Below are 18,848 nucleotides of genomic sequence, written 5' to 3' on the forward strand. Positions count from 1 at the left end.
GAAGTTAAACAGTTTAATTTGTAATTTAAATATTTTACTCATAAACCTAACTTAATCTTACTTCCTTATCCCCATCAAACACCTGCAGAAAATGCTTATTTTTTTCTAATTCACTTTTTATTCCTACGAAGTTTAGTTAACTAAAAAACCATATTGAAAATTAAGGGCATACGTAAACTAAACCCAAATGACCTTTTTTTGTTAACTGCATCCGAATTTTTATCTTTATTGAAAATATATAATGTAAACTGCTCCCAACTATTATCTATGCTCAGGAAGTGTATCTGAGTATTTTGTAAATTATTTAATGAAATATAAGCCTGACGACAAAAAAATAACAAGATTTGCAGATTATTTTATATATATATGAAGAAGCTCAGTATCCACCTGAAATATGGGCTCAAACATCAGCAGAACCAATTTTAACTACAAAAGTACATAAGTTATTTCATTTTCACTTAATTCTAAATTTTATACAACGCATTGAAATATTTTTATGTTTATAGAAGAGTTAAAAGAAATTCAAATAGAAACATATATTAAACGAAATAGCATAAATGAACCTTTTAATATAAAAATTCTGAAACAAAAAAAAAAAAAAAAAAAATGCGAAACGTTACAAAATGTAATTTAAAAATGTAATAGCGTCCTCTGGGTTTTGTCACTTAGGTATCCACGGAAATGAAATGGCTAATAGATTAACCAAACTCTCCGCTCACCTAAAATACCCTTCTTTTTCTTCAATTCCTTGGTCTAATTTTAACCCCATCCTACGACGCTATGTTTTTTCGCTCTAGTCTACTTATTTGAAGAAGTTACACGCGAATTTCACCTTTAAATTTAAATCTATCGTTCTCGTTATACCAAAAAAAATATGGTTTAACGATCTTGCCTTATCCAGATCCTCCATAATAAAATTAAATCAGTTACGCATTGACTATCATATCTTACCTTTCCATGCTTACAAATTAAATCTTAATAATTCTCCTCTCTGCACACTTCATTTAGAAGAAAAAATATGTGGTCTATTTCATATTCTCTTTGATTGTCTTTCCTTAGCTTAAACGTTATATCCTAATTAAATCTCTCAAGTTTCTCTAAATCCCATTCAATACTTTCAGAATTTTGAATTCCAGTTCAGAATCTACTCTCATTCGTCTTATTATTTCCTTCATTCACGAGGCTGGTTTCTGTAAATAATCTCTATTATTTTAATATTTTTATTTATTGTATTTTAATCAATAACCTATGTTTATTATTATAATTGTGGAGCTTAATCGTTTTTCTAAGATTTAATAAAAAATAAAAATAAACATAATAATGGTTAAACTTCAATTGATGAATATTTATCAACTATATGATGTCATTATTTATCCTAATATTGTATTTTTTTAATTATATTTTTTTTCCTTTAATTTTTTTTATTTTTATTTTATATTATATGATAAAGTTATAATGAAATAAGTATAAATTAGAAATTGTCATTTAAGATTAGTAATTTTGTATTTAAGTTTAATTTTGTAAAAATATAGCTTTTCATTTTTAAAATTTTACCTGGGTATAGATTACATGTTATCTTTTACATTTAATAAAAACTCGGGCCCAGTTTACACATCACCTTTATTCACTTGATAAAAACTCGGGAGCAATTTACAATCGCCGGAAATGAACAATACTAACCTTCTTTTGGAAACGAAATACGAGTATGTTTGGAATTTAGTGGTAAAAATTAGTGTGCAATCAACCATTCACAGAAGAAACTCTCAATCGCTGACATATTATGGGGATAACTACATATTTAGTTGAGAATATCTCATACTCATAAAATTATAATACTATTTTATTATGCTCAACAAATAATAAGAAGAATACTCTAATACAGCTATTTCATAATAATTATTACTATTATTGAATTACATAAGAATATGTAATTCGATAATAGTAATACTTTTGTATAAGAATACGATAAAAGAATTATAAAAGCCAATATTAATTAAGAGATTATTTTCTCACGAATAAAACTATTGTAGTTAAAAATATTATCATAATACTAAACTATACTATTACAAAGTATTAATTGGTACTATAAAATCTAAATAGGTATTTCTGTAATGTGAAGAACAAAAACAATATTAAATAATTTAAATAATTTAAAACCAAATCTAGTGAAAATAATTGATAACAAAATAGAAATGATGCTAATTAAAAATTATTATTCCTTTTATGAAGCTGCTTAGTTATATAATAGCTTTAAAACAACAATAAAATAATAAAAGAGAACAACTAACTTTTATAATAAAATTAGATTAAATAATCAACTTTCAGTTGTATAACAATCACAGTCTGTGTATTAGTAACTTAAAATAGATTTAATCTATTTCCTCAGATTAAAATGGTCATTTATATATCTAGAATTTTTACAGTTTATCACTTAAGTATATCAATGTTATTACTGTCAGGTAACTTAAATAAACATTTTAGAACCAATATCACTAATATAATTTGAATATTTTCAAAATACTAAAAATGCAGTTAATAAATTAAAAACCTAATTTTTTTGTCATAAATAAAACTGATCGGTATATAATTCATAAATATTATACAATATATTCATAAATTATGGAACAATAATTTATTAATTTTATTTAAGAGCTATAAACCACTAAGTTTTCTAAGATTAGGTATAATACTGACGAAACATAAACTACAATTTTTATTGTCAAAAATTGTAACGTCACATTACTATTATCTAGAAGTAGGTATGATTAATTAACTATGGAGGGACTATGGGTAATTTGAAGGTGCATAAAACACATAAAGCCATTTTTTCTTAAACTGTAACTATCATTATCACATTATTTGTTATTCGTAAAATAATATAATGTTTTAAAAAACATATTTATTCACAAAAAACAAACAATTTCTAACCATATGACAACAATATTATGAATTCTGAAATATAGAAAAAATGTGTAGTCTACGAGAGTACAATTAAGTATAAATTAATAAATTGGTAGATAATAATGTATACAAACCTGTCATATATTTTTATATCTTAGTAATGACACTTTAGAAGATAGACAAGTACATAAAAACCTTGACATATTCTTTTATAACTAACTTAAGTATCAATGTCGTAGATTACACGTTCAAATTTAATTACAAACCTACAAGTAAAATATTGTCATTGAATTGAGTTCTAAAATACTTCATTATAATATTTGTAATTTATAAATTAAAATTAGAGAATATTTCACAACTCTCTCTTATTAATCAATTAAAATTGCCTTCCGACAATTAAAAAAATAAAACTGTTCTTGGACGTATCTTCGAAGTTATCGGTCACTAGCTGAACTATAATTAAATATCAACCTTGTTACAACATTGTGTGTACAAGCTCTGTCATTTACTTAAATTTTATAGTCTGAGCATTTTATACTTTATCTATATTATCTATATTTGAGTTGGTGAATCGTAATAGGTGGGGGGTACTGGATAATGATTTCGACTTATAGAAAAATTCGACATACAGAAACTTCCGAGATAGCGAGGTTCCACTGTATATGGAACAATGTACTAAATAGATAATAAATAATAATGAGTGGTGTTAAAGGTAACATATGATTTGTGCTTCCATATTTCATTGCTCCAAAATTCTGGTATCTCTATAGCCATGTTGATCACAACTTGTAAATCTGTTACATCACATTTGATAGATTATTCGATGCAATTTAACATGTGCGACATTACTTGGGCCTCTTCACATATACAGTTCGTGTCATCACTTTTTCCTCATTTTTTCTTTTTTTCGATTTTCTCTCTTTCGAACGTCTAACTCCTGTACGTAAGCGATTTAGTTTCCTCCAAACCATCCATTTGTTATTATGTCCCAGGAGTGATTTCTCATCGACCTAATGCTTGTTATTCTCTTCTCCCATAATTTTAGTCTTTCTGTCTATAGGTTGTCTTAATAAAATTTAAATAAAATAAATAAAGATTCCATCTTCTTATTTCAATGTTTTTTATTAAGTTTTAAAAATGAATAGTATTACAATTTTATATTAAAATAACTATATGCACATCATATGAATAAGTATAACGGTATCACCAATGCATTTCATTAATTTCAAAAATAGACATTTATTTATATAAACTATTTTAATAATAATAAAGGCATTTATTATGGACCTTATGGTGTGACAATAAAAAAATGCATTCATATAATACTAGACCATAATACTATGTAATGAAACATCTAAAATAAACAACTAAATACAATAAATGGATTTTCGTCTGAATAACACTATAACTGTTTGTACCATGGTTACGATGTTATACGAAGAAGTGATACCAGACATACCATCTGTACAAGTCTATGATTAATGTTGTAAATAAAAAGTAATTAACTAATATTACAAATAGTTCAAATAATATGGACTTCAAATATTATACAATGAATATAAAATATTACATAACATCTCGTATAACAAAATATATTATATTACACAAGTAGAATCAAGTAGATAAGGAATAAATGGAATTTATATTTTTAAATATACACATATGCTTACTGCAGTTATTCTCTAAAATTTAGTTACATGATTTTATTTTTTATCTTGAAATATATTTTAAATCTAAATAACTTATTTTTATTTAATAAGTTATAAATTAATTTCTGCTCAAAATACACGAAATTATTTAAACATTTTGATTTATATAGTGATTTTAGCATAAATATTATCAACCGTTTATATTTTATAGGAAATACTAAAATGATATAGGAACACATATAATACACATACAAATTTTACATTTAAAATAAAACAGTACACTTTAAGATGTTACATTATATTATATCAACCCAACGCGACGAAGAACTACATTCATTGCACCGGGGCCCCACGTTTCAATATCTAATATGGGGCCCATACTTAAATAAAATAATATAAGAACCTATACTAATAACAATTTTTGTTTTTTTTTATAAGATCATAATATTATATGTATTACTGTATTAGTAGTACTCGTATTATGATAATGCCGTTAGTACTCTGTTATTGTAGTCGGTTAATAGTATAGATGGTGTACTACTGTATTGCAGTTTGATAGACGTCAATGCATGATTTCTTGATATCGTTGCAACTAAAAATAGAATTATTGGGAAAATGATATTGTGCATTATTATCGGCTCGATACTGGCCGTGGTATATTGGATAAGGGTTAGATTTATCAGAAATTCTAGAAAATTATGTTTTTTTTATAAAATTTATGTATAGCATTAGCATTATACATTGATACCAAATTAATAATTGTTCATTGGTATAGTTGTTATTTGTTTGCACGGTTGTCAATTTTCATGTTACTTACTTTTATCATTTTATTATGTAATCCGTTAATAAAAAACACCTTAGTGGTAGTGAAAAACGAAAAAAATAAAGAGACAATCGAGAAATATCAAAATTGCCAAAAATAAATAATTTTTTTTGTTCAACTTTTTCGGCTGATTTTGAAAAAGGTAAGTACTGTTAAGAAATACAAACAGTTAGACGAGTTAATAAGTTAGTTCTATGATAGGTTATTAAGATTAATAAGTGGGTATCTTTATTATTATTCTTAACTTGTGAAAAGTTGATATTTATTCTGAAGTGTTGTATTACTCTGTTACACAGGTACCATGTACTAGGTAACCTACTCAATAGTCATGCTAGTTAGTCAATACAAAATATAAAAAAATATTTAATTCATCACATTTATTTCATGTTTAAACTCATAACTAGGGTTAGGGACATCATGCCTTTTAAAACCTTAAAATATGTATGCATTTATGCCCTAAAGAATCAATAAATATGATATTAAAATATGCATTTAAAATAAATTATATTTGTTATAATTAATTAAATAAAAAAATTTAATTAGTAATAAATAATAATATATTTAGATATGATAGATATGATGATCTGAGACAATTGTTTTATTTTTTTCAAATTTGTTTTCATTTTATATTGAGTTTTTGTCTAAAACAAAAAATTTAAAATGGTTTTAAAAATAAATTAAATTGTAAACATTTTTCTATTTTAATATAGTTATAATTACTTAATTATAATAATAATAATATATATAATTATAATAATAATAATATATATATAACAGTTATAATTATCAAGGTAACCTTGAGCATTACATTGGACTATAAGATATTTTCTCAAGTTGGAAAATTTAAATGACCGCCTGTTATCAGCCAAAATATTTTTATATTTAGAAAAGGAACATTCCACGTCTACGGAACTTATAAATACAAACTTCAAAAATGGTAGGTCATTACTACTAATATCTGCAGCCAATCTATCTATAGATTTATTTTTCCATTTAAAATGTTCGATATTTTTTGTAGTTGATCAAATCCAACCTTTTTCTCCAAAACTATTTTAATTTTATCATATCAACAATTTCCTTAGCTTGTGCAGATCCTTCAATTTTTGCAGAATATATATGTTCTTTTGTAGTTTTAATTATTTTAATGGATTTAATTAGTGCACCATTAAGGCACCTTGAGTTCCAAGTCGAGTGATTTATAAAGAAATAAATCCATAATTTTTTTTTATAAAATTAAAAAACTTACTCCTTCATATAAATAATTCTCAAATAGGCACTTATAAAATGAAAAATGGTCAAATATGCAGAATATGCAACTATAAATTTTAATTCAATTTAAATATTTGAAGGTATTAATGAAGACCATGTTCCTATATATTTTGGTAAATATTATATTATATTATCTTATTTTGTTTTATCGGACCCGGACATTTCGGCGCGGCCGTTTCGACGCGGCCATTTCGGCGCGAGGTGTTTCGGCGCTGGATTACACTAATTTACATAATACACAAATTTACTTCTATAAAATTAATATTATAATTCACTTTTATAGATATTGTCAAAAAATTTACAATTTTAATAAAATATCAATACGTCCTGTTTAATAAATAAAAAACATAAAATAAATAATAAAATAGGTCTGTTATGTTAAATGTCGTTATGACAATGTCGTGCTTAATAAATAATAAATATAAAATTAATAATACAATATCAATATGTCACTCTAATAATAAAATAAATATGTAGTATATTAATGTGTCATGCTTAAATTATGAGCAATACTTCTTAAAAATGTTAATATGTCCCTATATTATAATTGCTAACTATTTTAAAGATTCGCTTATCAACATCCAAAAATTTTTTTTGTTTTTTCGGTGGGCTTTTACCAGCTTCTATTTGGCAATAAAAAGTATTCCAACCACTCTGTATTTTTCTTAAGCAAGATATAAAAGCCCATAGTGTTGGATTAGCAACCCCCATTTGAACATTGAGTCGTCTATTAGCGGCTTCGGCATAATTATTAGTTCTATCATTTTTATTTAAAACTCGTTCGTGGACATTCCACAGATTTGGAGGAAAACGTGCATTTCGACGTCGATTTCTATGAACTCTACCTATATAATTTTCTTCAAACCAGTCTAACAAGGGTAAGATTTCTTCTGGTAATTCATCCGACAGATTGTCCATAATAACAATTGGCGCCGAAACGTACATCGCGCCGAAACGGCCGCGCCGAAACGCTCGCACTGAAATGTCCTAGATCGTTGTTTTATGAATATTTTAAATGATATTAATAAATTCTCGATTTCATATAGTCTTACAAAAATGGATTAGTAACAGCTTAGAAGCTTAACTATGTACAATCGGATCATAGTAAAACTTACATTAAATTGTTTGTTCAGCTAAAAATAAAAATAATTGTCTTATATATTTGCTTTATGTGAGTGTTTTAATTCTTATCTAATTGTTAAAATTAAAAAAAAAAAAATTATTTCAGGATTGAATTTGGATTCAAGTTACCCAACTGATAAAGGAAGTTTTGATAATGAAGTAACAGATAGTATTAAAAGGTCCATACTATTATTAGGCCCATGTAGACCAAATATTGAATTTCCTGGTACAAATCTAAGAGGTACGATAAGATTTTCTTCAAATTACTATTTTATGTCAACGAAAATAGTAAGTCGTATTCCAAGGGCATGGTTATGTTACTCTGTTATACTAGACAAAGTATATTGTGAAGTTTGTTGGCTTTTTGCTAATCGTAGCAACAGTAGTTTTACTCCTGAATGGATCGATGATACCAATGATTGGCAACATCATTCCCAAAAAGTAAAATTACATGAACAAAATTAATTAATATATTTAGAAGCCACAAAACTTAAAACAGTTTGGTTAAAAAACGGTACTATTGATAAAGAACTTGAAACCCAAATTTCAAATGAAGCAAAGTTCCGGAGAGATATTATAACAAGAAAAATAAAAATAATTTTGACACTCACTGCAGGGAACACAGCATTATGCGGGAATGAGTGTAAAGAATACTCTGAAGGGAATTTTCTCAGATAAGTTAATTTATTGGCTGAATTTGATCCTGTTTTACAAACATTATTGAATAATAAAAAAAAACATTTAAAATACTTGAGCCTAACCATACAAAATGAATTAATTGGAATTTTGGGATCAAGTTTGCTAGAAATAATTTGTGATGAAATCAGGCAGTACTCTTGTTTTACAATTATTATGGACTTCACTCAAGATATTACTAAAATTAAACAAGTCAGTGTTATAATTCGCTATGTCTTAATTGATTTTGAAAACCATTTAGTTAAAATTAAGGAATCATTTCTTGGATTTTTTGAAATACATCATGACGAGGCTGTTGATTACAAAAATCTAATTTCTCAACTTCTTCATAACTTGGGTTTGGATATTAATAAATGTAAAGGACAATGCTATGATGGTACAAGTGTCATGAGTGGAATTTATTCGAAGCTACAGAAGCGAATCAACGATATTGTACCTAATGCTATGTGTGTTCATTGTTGTTCCCATAATCTGAACCTAGTCGTTTGTGATGCAGCCAAGAGTTCTGACAAAGCAATGAGATTTTTTGAAACTGTACAATCTGTATTCAACTTTTTTGGTGGAAGTGCTCCAAGATGGGCATTATTGGCTTTTGGAGAAGATAATGCAACAGCAGTTTGTAAGAAGGTTCTAAAAAAAGTATGTGCTACACGCTGGAAAGCTCGACATAATGCATTATTTGCACTTAAAGAAAAATGTATTGATGTGCTGAAGACTTACAGTAATTAGTCTAACTAGCAAGAAAAATGAAGAGATTTTTTAAAGTAAATCTTTGCAAAAAAAATTGAAAATATAGAATTTATTTTATTATTGTGTGTCTAGGAAAATATTTTAAGATCGATCCAATCAGTATCCAAATATCTGCAGTCTAATGAAATCAACATACAAAATGCTACTTCAGCAAACAATTGGTACACTTGAAAATCTACGTGAAAATTATGACTCTATATTAAATACTGAAAAATATATTTGTTATAAATGGGGTATTACTACTCAGTCAATAAGTAAATGACCACATTATGCTAAATTATATTTTGATGAAGTGGATGGAGACATACAATTGAATGTAACGGAAGATAATTATTTTAAAATTAAAATCTTTTTATCAATAATCGATACAGTTTGAGCACAGTTGCATAATAGATTTATTGGGTTAAATGAAGTGATGAACACATTTGAATTTCTAATTTCATCAAAATTAAAAATTTCCGAGGAATCTAATCATTGTATGATTTTGTATTAAAATACAAATCTGACATAAATTAAGATTTTACCAGACAAGTTTTATCAGTTACAACACTAATTGGTCCAAAACAATCTGATATCAGAGACTTAATAAACTTCATTATTCAAAATTACGTGGATTGTAGTTTTCCAGATGTGTTAACTGCATGTATAATATTTCTTACAATCCCGGTAACTGTGGCCTAGGCTGAGAGGTCATTTTCAAAATTGAAACTCATTAAAAATTATTTGAGAAACTCAATGTCTCAAAATAGATTTAGTAATATTGCTATTTTAAATATAGAAAGAAGTAGAACTGATGAACTAGATATAGAAAAAATAATTGACAATTTCGCTAATGATAAAGCAAGAAAAAATTTTTTTGTGTTAAACTCAATAAAAAAGATTTCATACTGATGACTGATTTGTATTGTTTTTTTATAATTATTTAAAATAAATATTAATGGAAAATAATGGGCTATAGGCACACATAGAGGGTGCTTAGCACAATAGCACCTCCAGGCTTCAAATTAGCACTCCCAGTTCCCATATAATAATATAATAATATAATTAATTTTAAATATTTTAAATAAATAATACATTATGTACATTATAGTTGCTTAATAGTTTAAATAAATAAAGAGTAGCGATTATATTAACATTTATGCAATTTCAACTTTATTATTAGTTATTAATTTTTCTATACAAGTATGTAAGTATAATTATTTAAATTTTTAATTTATTATGTTTGTATTATAATTAAAAAGTAAGAATACTTAGTAAAAATTTAAAATTGTTGCAATGCAGTTTATTATATTATTAAGGGGGGTGTGTACTTTGGGGGGGGGGGCTAAGCTCCCCAAAGATCTGTTTACCATCAATTATTCCAGCATTCCCTACATTCACACTTATTGTGCGCCTATATAAAGGGCCCACACATTAAATTTTCACCAGGGCCCATCTTATTCTATCTACAGCACTGACTCCAATGTAACGTAAAATACATTGATTCAAAAAAGAATAAAGAATGGGTTGGGATTTTAAATTGTATTATAGAATGGTAAATAAATATATGTACTAGTTATAGACTACCTAAAAAATAATCTATAATTTTTAATGCTTTTGAATAAGAAACAAGCAAAAAAATGAATCATTGCTGATACAATATATATTCAAATGACAGTCTTAAAATGTAAGAATATAATAGGCTTTCAAATCGTTATTAAAAAGACACCTTTAACAACAAGACAATCAAGTTACAGAGAACAATATTATAAAATATAGATCTCCCAAAAAATTATAATTTACATACATAATACACACATTAACACGTTTACAATAATATAACATAGTCATTATCAATATAACATATGATTTATCCGTAGAAATAATGATGTTCCACTATGACCAGTGGCGTATCCAGGGGTGGGGTTAGGGGGTTATAATCCCCCTCGAAAATGTTTAATGTATGTATATTGTCTATTGATTATAAAAAAAAACACACAAAATTCAAAAAAAATTGAATATTACATTTTTTATAACCCCTCCCAAAAAAAAAAATTCTGGATACGCCACTGACTATAACAATATTCGTAGCATATTTTTTCGTCAGTATCTATGAAAAAAATAACTTAAACATTCATGTATTGAAATTAAGTATATGATGTGACTATAGTCAGCTAAATCTATAAATATGAGATCGTAAACTTAAAAAGATTCATAAAATGAGCATAGTAGGCAATATGAATTATAAATCAAAAGTTAAAGCAAACGGTCATTTATCCAAAGAATTTACCCAAGAAAACGGAGTACCACAGGGTTCGGCATTATCTGTTACTCTATTTCTCTTAGCCATAGACGATATAACCCAAAGCTGTTCGCTACCCACAAAATGCAATCTATTTGCAGACGACTTTAGTTATTCATGTCGCAGCAACAATATAAGCTCAGTACGAAAACACCTCCAAACAACCACTGATAATTTAGTTGGATGGGCAAGAAACACAGGTTTTAAATTCGCACCAACAAAATCAAACCTCATAATATTCACTAAAAAGAGAAAAGTTGGTGAACTTCTAATTACACTCAATAATAAGCAAATCCCCATTAAAAAATCAGTCAAAATACTAGGTATCTTCTTCGACTGCCGACATACATGGAAAACACATATACACTATCTTAAATCTTCAACCAGTCAATCATTAAATATTCTAAAAATACTTTCACACACATCCTGGAGAGGCGAATCTAGAACACTAATCAAAATTCACAAATCAATTATCCAATCGAAAATACACTATGGTTCAAATATATACAAATCGGCATCACAATCTATTCTTAAAAAAATAGACAGCACAAACAACACCGGGCTCAGGCTAGCAATAGGCGCATTCCGCAGCAGCCCAATTTATAGTATCTACAATACAGCCGGCGAGCCCATAGCAGAGATTAAAAGAAAAGACCTATCACTTAAATATATAACTAGATACTATAGATCAAACAATACTAACCCACCACTTGAAGACAGCGAATCATATGATGAATTAGAAAAATACGGCATTGATCTCAAGCAACTAATTGTAAGAGAACAACTGTCCACACCTCCGTGGACTTCTCCATACGAGATAAATACCGACCTCAGTGCATTCTTAAAAACACAAACGTCCCCAGAAATGTTCAAAAGATACTTCCTAAGTATAATAGAAAATTATAAGGAATATCAAGAAGTATACACCGACGCGTCCAAAACACAGGACCAAGTAGGAATCTCAATAATACTCAAAAGCAAAAACATATTAATGAAGTTACCTAACACATGCTCTATATACACGGCCGAGGCCATAGCGATACTAGAGGCGATCAAATCAGTTATAGACGATGAATATCCCAAGCATATAATACTCAGTGATTCCTTGAGTACACTCTACAGCATTAAAAACCAGTTCAAACCCGGTGACATCGCTACAAAAATACTGAACAATCTGAATGAAGCCTTATCCAAAAATAAACAAATAATCCTCATATGGGTCCCCGGGCACTCCGGAATAGAAGGAAACGAACTAGCCGATAAACAGGCCAAGATCGCTGCCACAAATCCCAAAATAGCAAATATAGCAGGTCCTTCTTACAACGACCTCAAAAGACACATAAGTCACATAACCAATACCAAATGGCTCAATACTTGGAAACAGCAAAATACCAAACTCAACACTATAAAAAGATGTACCAACAGGTGGATTAACAATTCTTTAAAAAGAAAAAAAGAATCGGTTCTAAACCGATTGAGAATTAGACACACGCGACTTACGCACGGGTACCTAATGGCAAAGGAAGAACCACCCTCGTGTGAAGTCTGCGGTGTCCAACTAACAGTAAAACACATCGTAACTGAATGCCTAAAATTCCAACGCGATCGTCAAATCATCGGACTAGACTCATCACTTGACACCGCACTGGGCCCCAACACCGAAGAAAACTTCAAGATGATAAAATTTCTGAAATTGACAGGCCTTTACAATTTAATATAATAACATATAACCTGACTTTACACTATGTAACCTCACCTATTCTGTAATTTCAATGTTAACTCTCAATGTATATATAAGAATACCTAAAAATTGTAAATAACTATTGTATATTTCATATTTGTAGCTAATGACCATAGTTGTCGGGCATTTTATTAGATCAATAAAAAAAAAAAAAAAAATTATAAATCTATGACGAAATACAATTTGTTAAAAACTGGAATTTACTAGAACAAATCACCAATATATCATCGATAAACATAATAGAAAGAAAAATAATAAAAAGTAAAAGACCTATTATATTTCAATAATAAAATTAATTATAAAACAATAACTAGGACTAATATTCTTAATGTAACTATATTATAAAAAATAATTTTAAGTTTGTAAATTTGCACTGCCGAGGGACTTTTGAAGCATAGATTTTGAACAAAATGTGTCTTATTTATATTTAAATTATTTCATAATCTTTATAAAAAAGAATGACACAAATCTCTTAAACTAATATTATTTTCTTTAGAAAAACAATTGGCTGTGATTATTCCTTATATTTATATTAAGTATAGGTATTTAATATATTATGTACAATAATGTAAATATTAACTAGTGTCTAAACATATAACTAGGGTTTAGGTGTATAAGAAATCGCAAATTTTTTTTCTATTGATCCTATTCAATGCAGACCTGAATACAAATTTGATTCATGTTATACGGAATCAAATAATTATATCTTTATTTTACATATATTTGCAAATTTAATGGTTTTATATTTTAAATTCATATTTTTGGAATTTTAAGAATAAAAATACATTTCAGTACATATTAGAACTTTTTTAAAAATTATTTTATTTAACTGATGAATAAATGATACCTGAATTATAAACTGGTTTTGAAATATTTTACTGTTTTAAAAAATGCTAAAATTTATTGCATGATTTTATTTTTTATTTATTTTTTTAATATTCCATAATTTTTTTATTTTTAATGCGTTTTTTTAACTTTTTCATGCACATTTAGCTGTTTTTTGTGCACAAATGGATACATATTTAAACATTTTTTATTGCATAAACTATACTACATAGCATATCATCTGGTATATCATAACTGCACTAACCTAACTTATAACTAAACAAACTTCCAATTAATGTTGAAAAATAAACATTATCAATTTGAGGATTTTAAAACAATACTTATTTTGCTGTAATGTGCGAACAAAGGCAAATTAAAAAAAAAAAACAATACATAATTTAGGTTTGCAATACATCATCATCGCACATATTCATAGTATTGTTCAAATTATAACTAGACCTAAACGTTTATAAAATGCTTAAATCCACTGAAATTCGATAAAAATTTTTAAAAATAAAACCTCTTACACGACTACAGCAAAACAGTAAAAAGTACAAAGTCGAACAACGCAAGTAAAAATAAAAATAAATCAATAAAACATATTTTATTTATGTAATAATTATCTCGATAATAACCAAAATAACATAGCATAATACCGAATAAAATTTTTCTAATGAAACTTATAGAACGTAAATATATTACGTAAATAATGTATTTTTAAATTTTAATGTAATAACTTTATCTAACAAATTCGATAACATTTTCTGAGTTATCATTATGTTTAATTTTTTTCAATCCTACAACAAATTTTAGCAATTATTTTTTATTTGTTATGTTTCATAGAAAAATATAAATGAGATATCATTTAAAAAATAGTATAAAGCGTACAAGTTTTTCTACGTTGATTCGTGTATATTGAAGTACTAATGAATAAAGAATCACTGGTATCCGGAGTCAATTATTAACCTAAAGGATTAAGTACTTTACGCTTAGGTAAGTCATATAAGTTAAGTCCACGCCAAAAATTTAGTTTTTATTCTAATGGAATCGCACATAAATGATAAATTAAGTTTTAAATTACCTATACTCTATACATTGGGTCCTGAAAAAAAGGTAGTATACTATTTATTTGTATTTGTTTTTTGCTGAAGTTTCTATAGATAAATAGTCCCAGCAAAAAAACAAATCATACAATATATTGTGGTATAAATTGTATACATTAAAAAATCAATTTCATTTTTATTATTATAATCATACAAATTCAACAAACTCAAATCAGGCTATCGTATTACTAAAGAATTTTGTCAATTGCTCTCTTAAATATGATTCTTTAACGAGTGTTCTATTTTATTTCATTTTGTGCTTCGTAAATTTACTTGCATCTTTGATTATACTTCTATAATTCGTTAACAAAGTTGAAAATATTAAGATGAGGATTATAAAAGCGTTGGTTCAATCATGAATAGTATGTTTTGCAGCCATTTGTTGTACGTATTAATGGTAGTAACGTATCAAGCTCGGTTTTGAAAGTTTTATTTTCCTCTCTCAAATTAGCAACTTCGTACATAAGGTTTTCAAATTTAGTAATAATTGAATCAGCTTTATTTTCTTGGATTGATATTTTTGTTGCAATTGAAGTAAGTTTGCCGTCTTGAGTATTGAGAGGATTAAATATATCAGATAATGAAGGTTGAATTTTTGAGGTTTGACTTTGTAATGGGGACTTGGTTAATTTCGACATTTTAAGAATGTCAGTAAGTGATATAGATATATAATTGAAAGCCAAGTTATTAAAGATATATAAAAATTTATACACTATAAACGGATATCATAAGATATGTAATTTAACAATTAACGGAGCGTGTTCTCGATTCAACGGTAAACAATACACTTAAATTATTAACAAATCGCATCCTCTTATATTTAATTTGCTCATCATTGGTATGAATACCAACGAGATAAGCAAGCACGTCAGAAATGTATGGGAGATAAACCATCAAACAAGAATTTACCGCAAATGAAAATTGAGTCTTTATATGTATACAGTTATATTATCAAAAATTTTTAATTTATCAACATAAAAAAATTATATTTAATTTTACATCACCGGACGGCTGCATACTACTTGCATCCCCCAAAAAGGTATATTTTTCAGGTAGTAAATTCAATAGGTAACTAACTAACGTCTCGTCTTGTGGACGGAACTCGACCATATTATTCTTCTTGCCTACATAATAGTCATGACCAAGATGCGTCCATAAATATTATGTGCCGGGCCACACTATGCGTTTTGTCGGTTGCGAATGAACCGCATCCCAATAAACCGCAATCAGAAAGACTGACCATCGCGTTTCATCGGTTGCCGATATAAAAAGCGCGAAAAATATTTTAATTCAAAACAATATGTTCTTAGAAATATTAAACTATTATTAAATTATATTTGATTTCAACGAAATTTAGCTGGTTTATTATATTATTACTATATACTGCTAAAGATAGACCTATCATAATAATCAGATTGTAGACTTTTCATGATAATTATATAAACTAATATAGGATAATAAGAATCCTTATATATAATATTTTAAATTATTTGATTTCGACGAACAACATACATACTGCGGTTTGACCCGACGAATCGACTATTGTGGCCCCCGATAATGCGGTTTATATGTTATAATATGTTATTTATTAATATTGCGTTCGTTTACCGATCGGTTCCGATTATCGACAACCGATAAAACGCATAGTGTGGCCCGGCACTAAGTGTTACAATAATCATGTATGTGTAAATTGTGTATATGGTATAATATCTGCAACTATCGATAAATTAATATTATCAGCTATTATAGTGTTTCAATATGATAAAATTAATTACGAAACATGACAATGTCCGGTTGTCGTCAAACAATTTCCGAGCCGTATTTATAAAACTGAATGTTTTGAAACACCAAGAGACCAGAGATCTCATTTGATAGATGTATCAAATATATATATATATATATATATATAGGTACATCGTATACTATAATCGATCAGAATAACTAAGTATTTTGCACAGTGCTATACATTTTTCAGTGCATGTTCACACTTTCCGTTCTACGGTGTTCATGGTGTCGAATTAAAATTATTATTATATTTTAATTTTAATGATTTAAAATGAAGAAAATGTTTAGCTCCTAATTGTGTGCGAAAAAATAATTCTACATAATTGACAAATATAAGTTCAGTTACCATAAAATGCTTGAAAATGAAGTAAAAAAATAAATAAATAAATAAATATTGGATTGGCAAATTAATATAAAAATTAATCAAAAATAGGTTTATTTCTTAGAATTTGTTTTGGCCTGCCATTATGACCTCCAGAAATGTTAAGTGACGTATGTGCTATGAAATCATTCCAATCGTTCCGGCAAAATGTTTGGAATTTACTGACTACAAATTAGAAAATTATATATCAGAAAATATTCAATTTCCTCCAAGTATATGGGCACAATAATCGTCTATAAAAGACGTTATAGTGTATAATGAACAACAATCGCATGTGAAGCATTTTATTCCAAATTCAATTAATCTTTTTACTCAACCATCTAAATATACATACATTTATAAATGTTTAAAAATCATTTCAAATTAATACTTGTGTGTTAATGAATAGCGTATATATACCCAAAAAAAATTATAGGAAAAAAAATACCAAAAAAATTAAATATTTAAATAATGAAATAAAAAAATTCAGAGAAACAACAAATTCTGGTTTTATATAATTAAAAAACGTTTCACTTAAATTTCAGCAAACATTATTTTAAATAAGTAAATAATAGTTTTATAATTTATCTAATTTTCAATTTTTTTGACAGTTTACAATTTGATCTGTTTTTATTAATAATAATAAATGTTTATGTATTTATACATAATCTGTAAATAGTTTGTATAATTGTATTTATTTAAATGTGATTAATTACTTGTTTTATGCTATGTTTATGACTTATTTGTGCTGGGACGCACCTTGGCTGTCTCAAAAGGTACTATTGGACGCAAATCTTTTTTGGTAGGACGCAAATTACTTACTGATAATAATCTCGGACGCAAGTAGTAAGCACCGCACCGGACACTAATGCATAGTAATGCAGAGCTGTAAGAAGGGTGAAGCAATTAAATAATTTGTCCCAGGCGCCAATGAAAGGAGGGAGCTAAATCTTGACAAATATTTTAAGTCAAATTGGACAGTTAAGAAATGTGTAAATTAATACTGAATGCTTTTATTTTTTTCTTATAAATAATTTAATAAAAATAATAATTACATACAAATTAAATTACGCCAATAGCTATAAAAATGTCTTCTTATATTTTTCAAGTGCACGTATTATTGGTCAAAGTTAATATTAGACTGAAGCAAAACCCTCAATTCCCTCTCCATCAATTATTAAAATATTTTGATTGTATAATATAATAAAACCTATCTATGCCGGATCCTTTATAAAGCATGATTCACACTAGTTAGTAGGGATGGGAATTCCAACTCATTCTGCTGAACTGAATCTTTCAACTCAGTTCAGTGTAATGAGTTGAATCAAAAAGTCGACTCCCAACTCTTTGTTTGAATCAGATTACCACTACTCTAATCAACTCTTCAAGTCTCGACTCACAAATTCACAGTCCATATTCATGAATAGCTTATCGAATATGAAACTAATTATGACTATAAAGCCAGGTTCACACTACACCGTGACATGTATTTTACCAGACCGTGTGCTTTAAAAATGTGTGATACCAATATATATCTTGTGG

General features: G+C 27.3%; 3 protein-coding genes and 1 pseudogene across 5 annotated transcripts in view; 2 read left to right on the forward strand and 2 right to left on the reverse strand.

Annotated features, from left to right (window-relative positions):
* The window catches only part of LOC112680137 (probable multidrug resistance-associated protein lethal(2)03659), a 55,046-nt gene that overhangs the window by 28,560 nt on the left and 7,638 nt on the right, over positions 1–18,848 (reverse strand). The gene's annotated exons all lie outside the window — the stretch shown is intronic.
* LOC112680170 (zinc finger MYM-type protein 1-like) lies at positions 5,348–10,017 on the forward strand. The gene is made up of 2 exons (XM_025550196.1): positions 5,348–5,515; positions 7,871–10,017. Exon 2 carries the CDS (start codon positions 8,617–8,619, stop codon positions 9,187–9,189), a length of 573 nt encoding a protein of 190 aa, XP_025405981.1. The 5' UTR covers positions 5,348–5,515; positions 7,871–8,616; the 3' UTR covers positions 9,190–10,017.
* On the reverse strand, positions 7,124–7,587 carry LOC112679615 (annotated as a pseudogene).
* Positions 11,427–13,211, forward strand: LOC112679620. The gene has a single exon (XM_025549504.1). The coding sequence runs from the start codon at positions 11,427–11,429 to the stop codon at positions 13,209–13,211; it is 1,785 nt and encodes a 594-aa protein (XP_025405289.1).

This window comes from Sipha flava, unplaced genomic scaffold, assembly GCF_003268045.1.
Source record: "Sipha flava isolate LNK unplaced genomic scaffold, YSA_version1 100_pilon_pilon, whole genome shotgun sequence".
NCBI lineage: Eukaryota > Metazoa > Arthropoda > Insecta > Hemiptera > Aphididae > Sipha > Sipha flava.

Coding starts and splice junctions, on each gene's coding strand:
- LOC112679620 (XM_025549504.1), top strand. CDS start 11,427: ATGAATTATAAATCAAAAGTTAAAGCAAACGGTCATTTATCCAAAGAA.
- LOC112680170 (XM_025550196.1), top strand. CDS start 8,617: ATGGACTTCACTCAAGATATTACTAAAATTAAACAAGTCAGTGTTATA.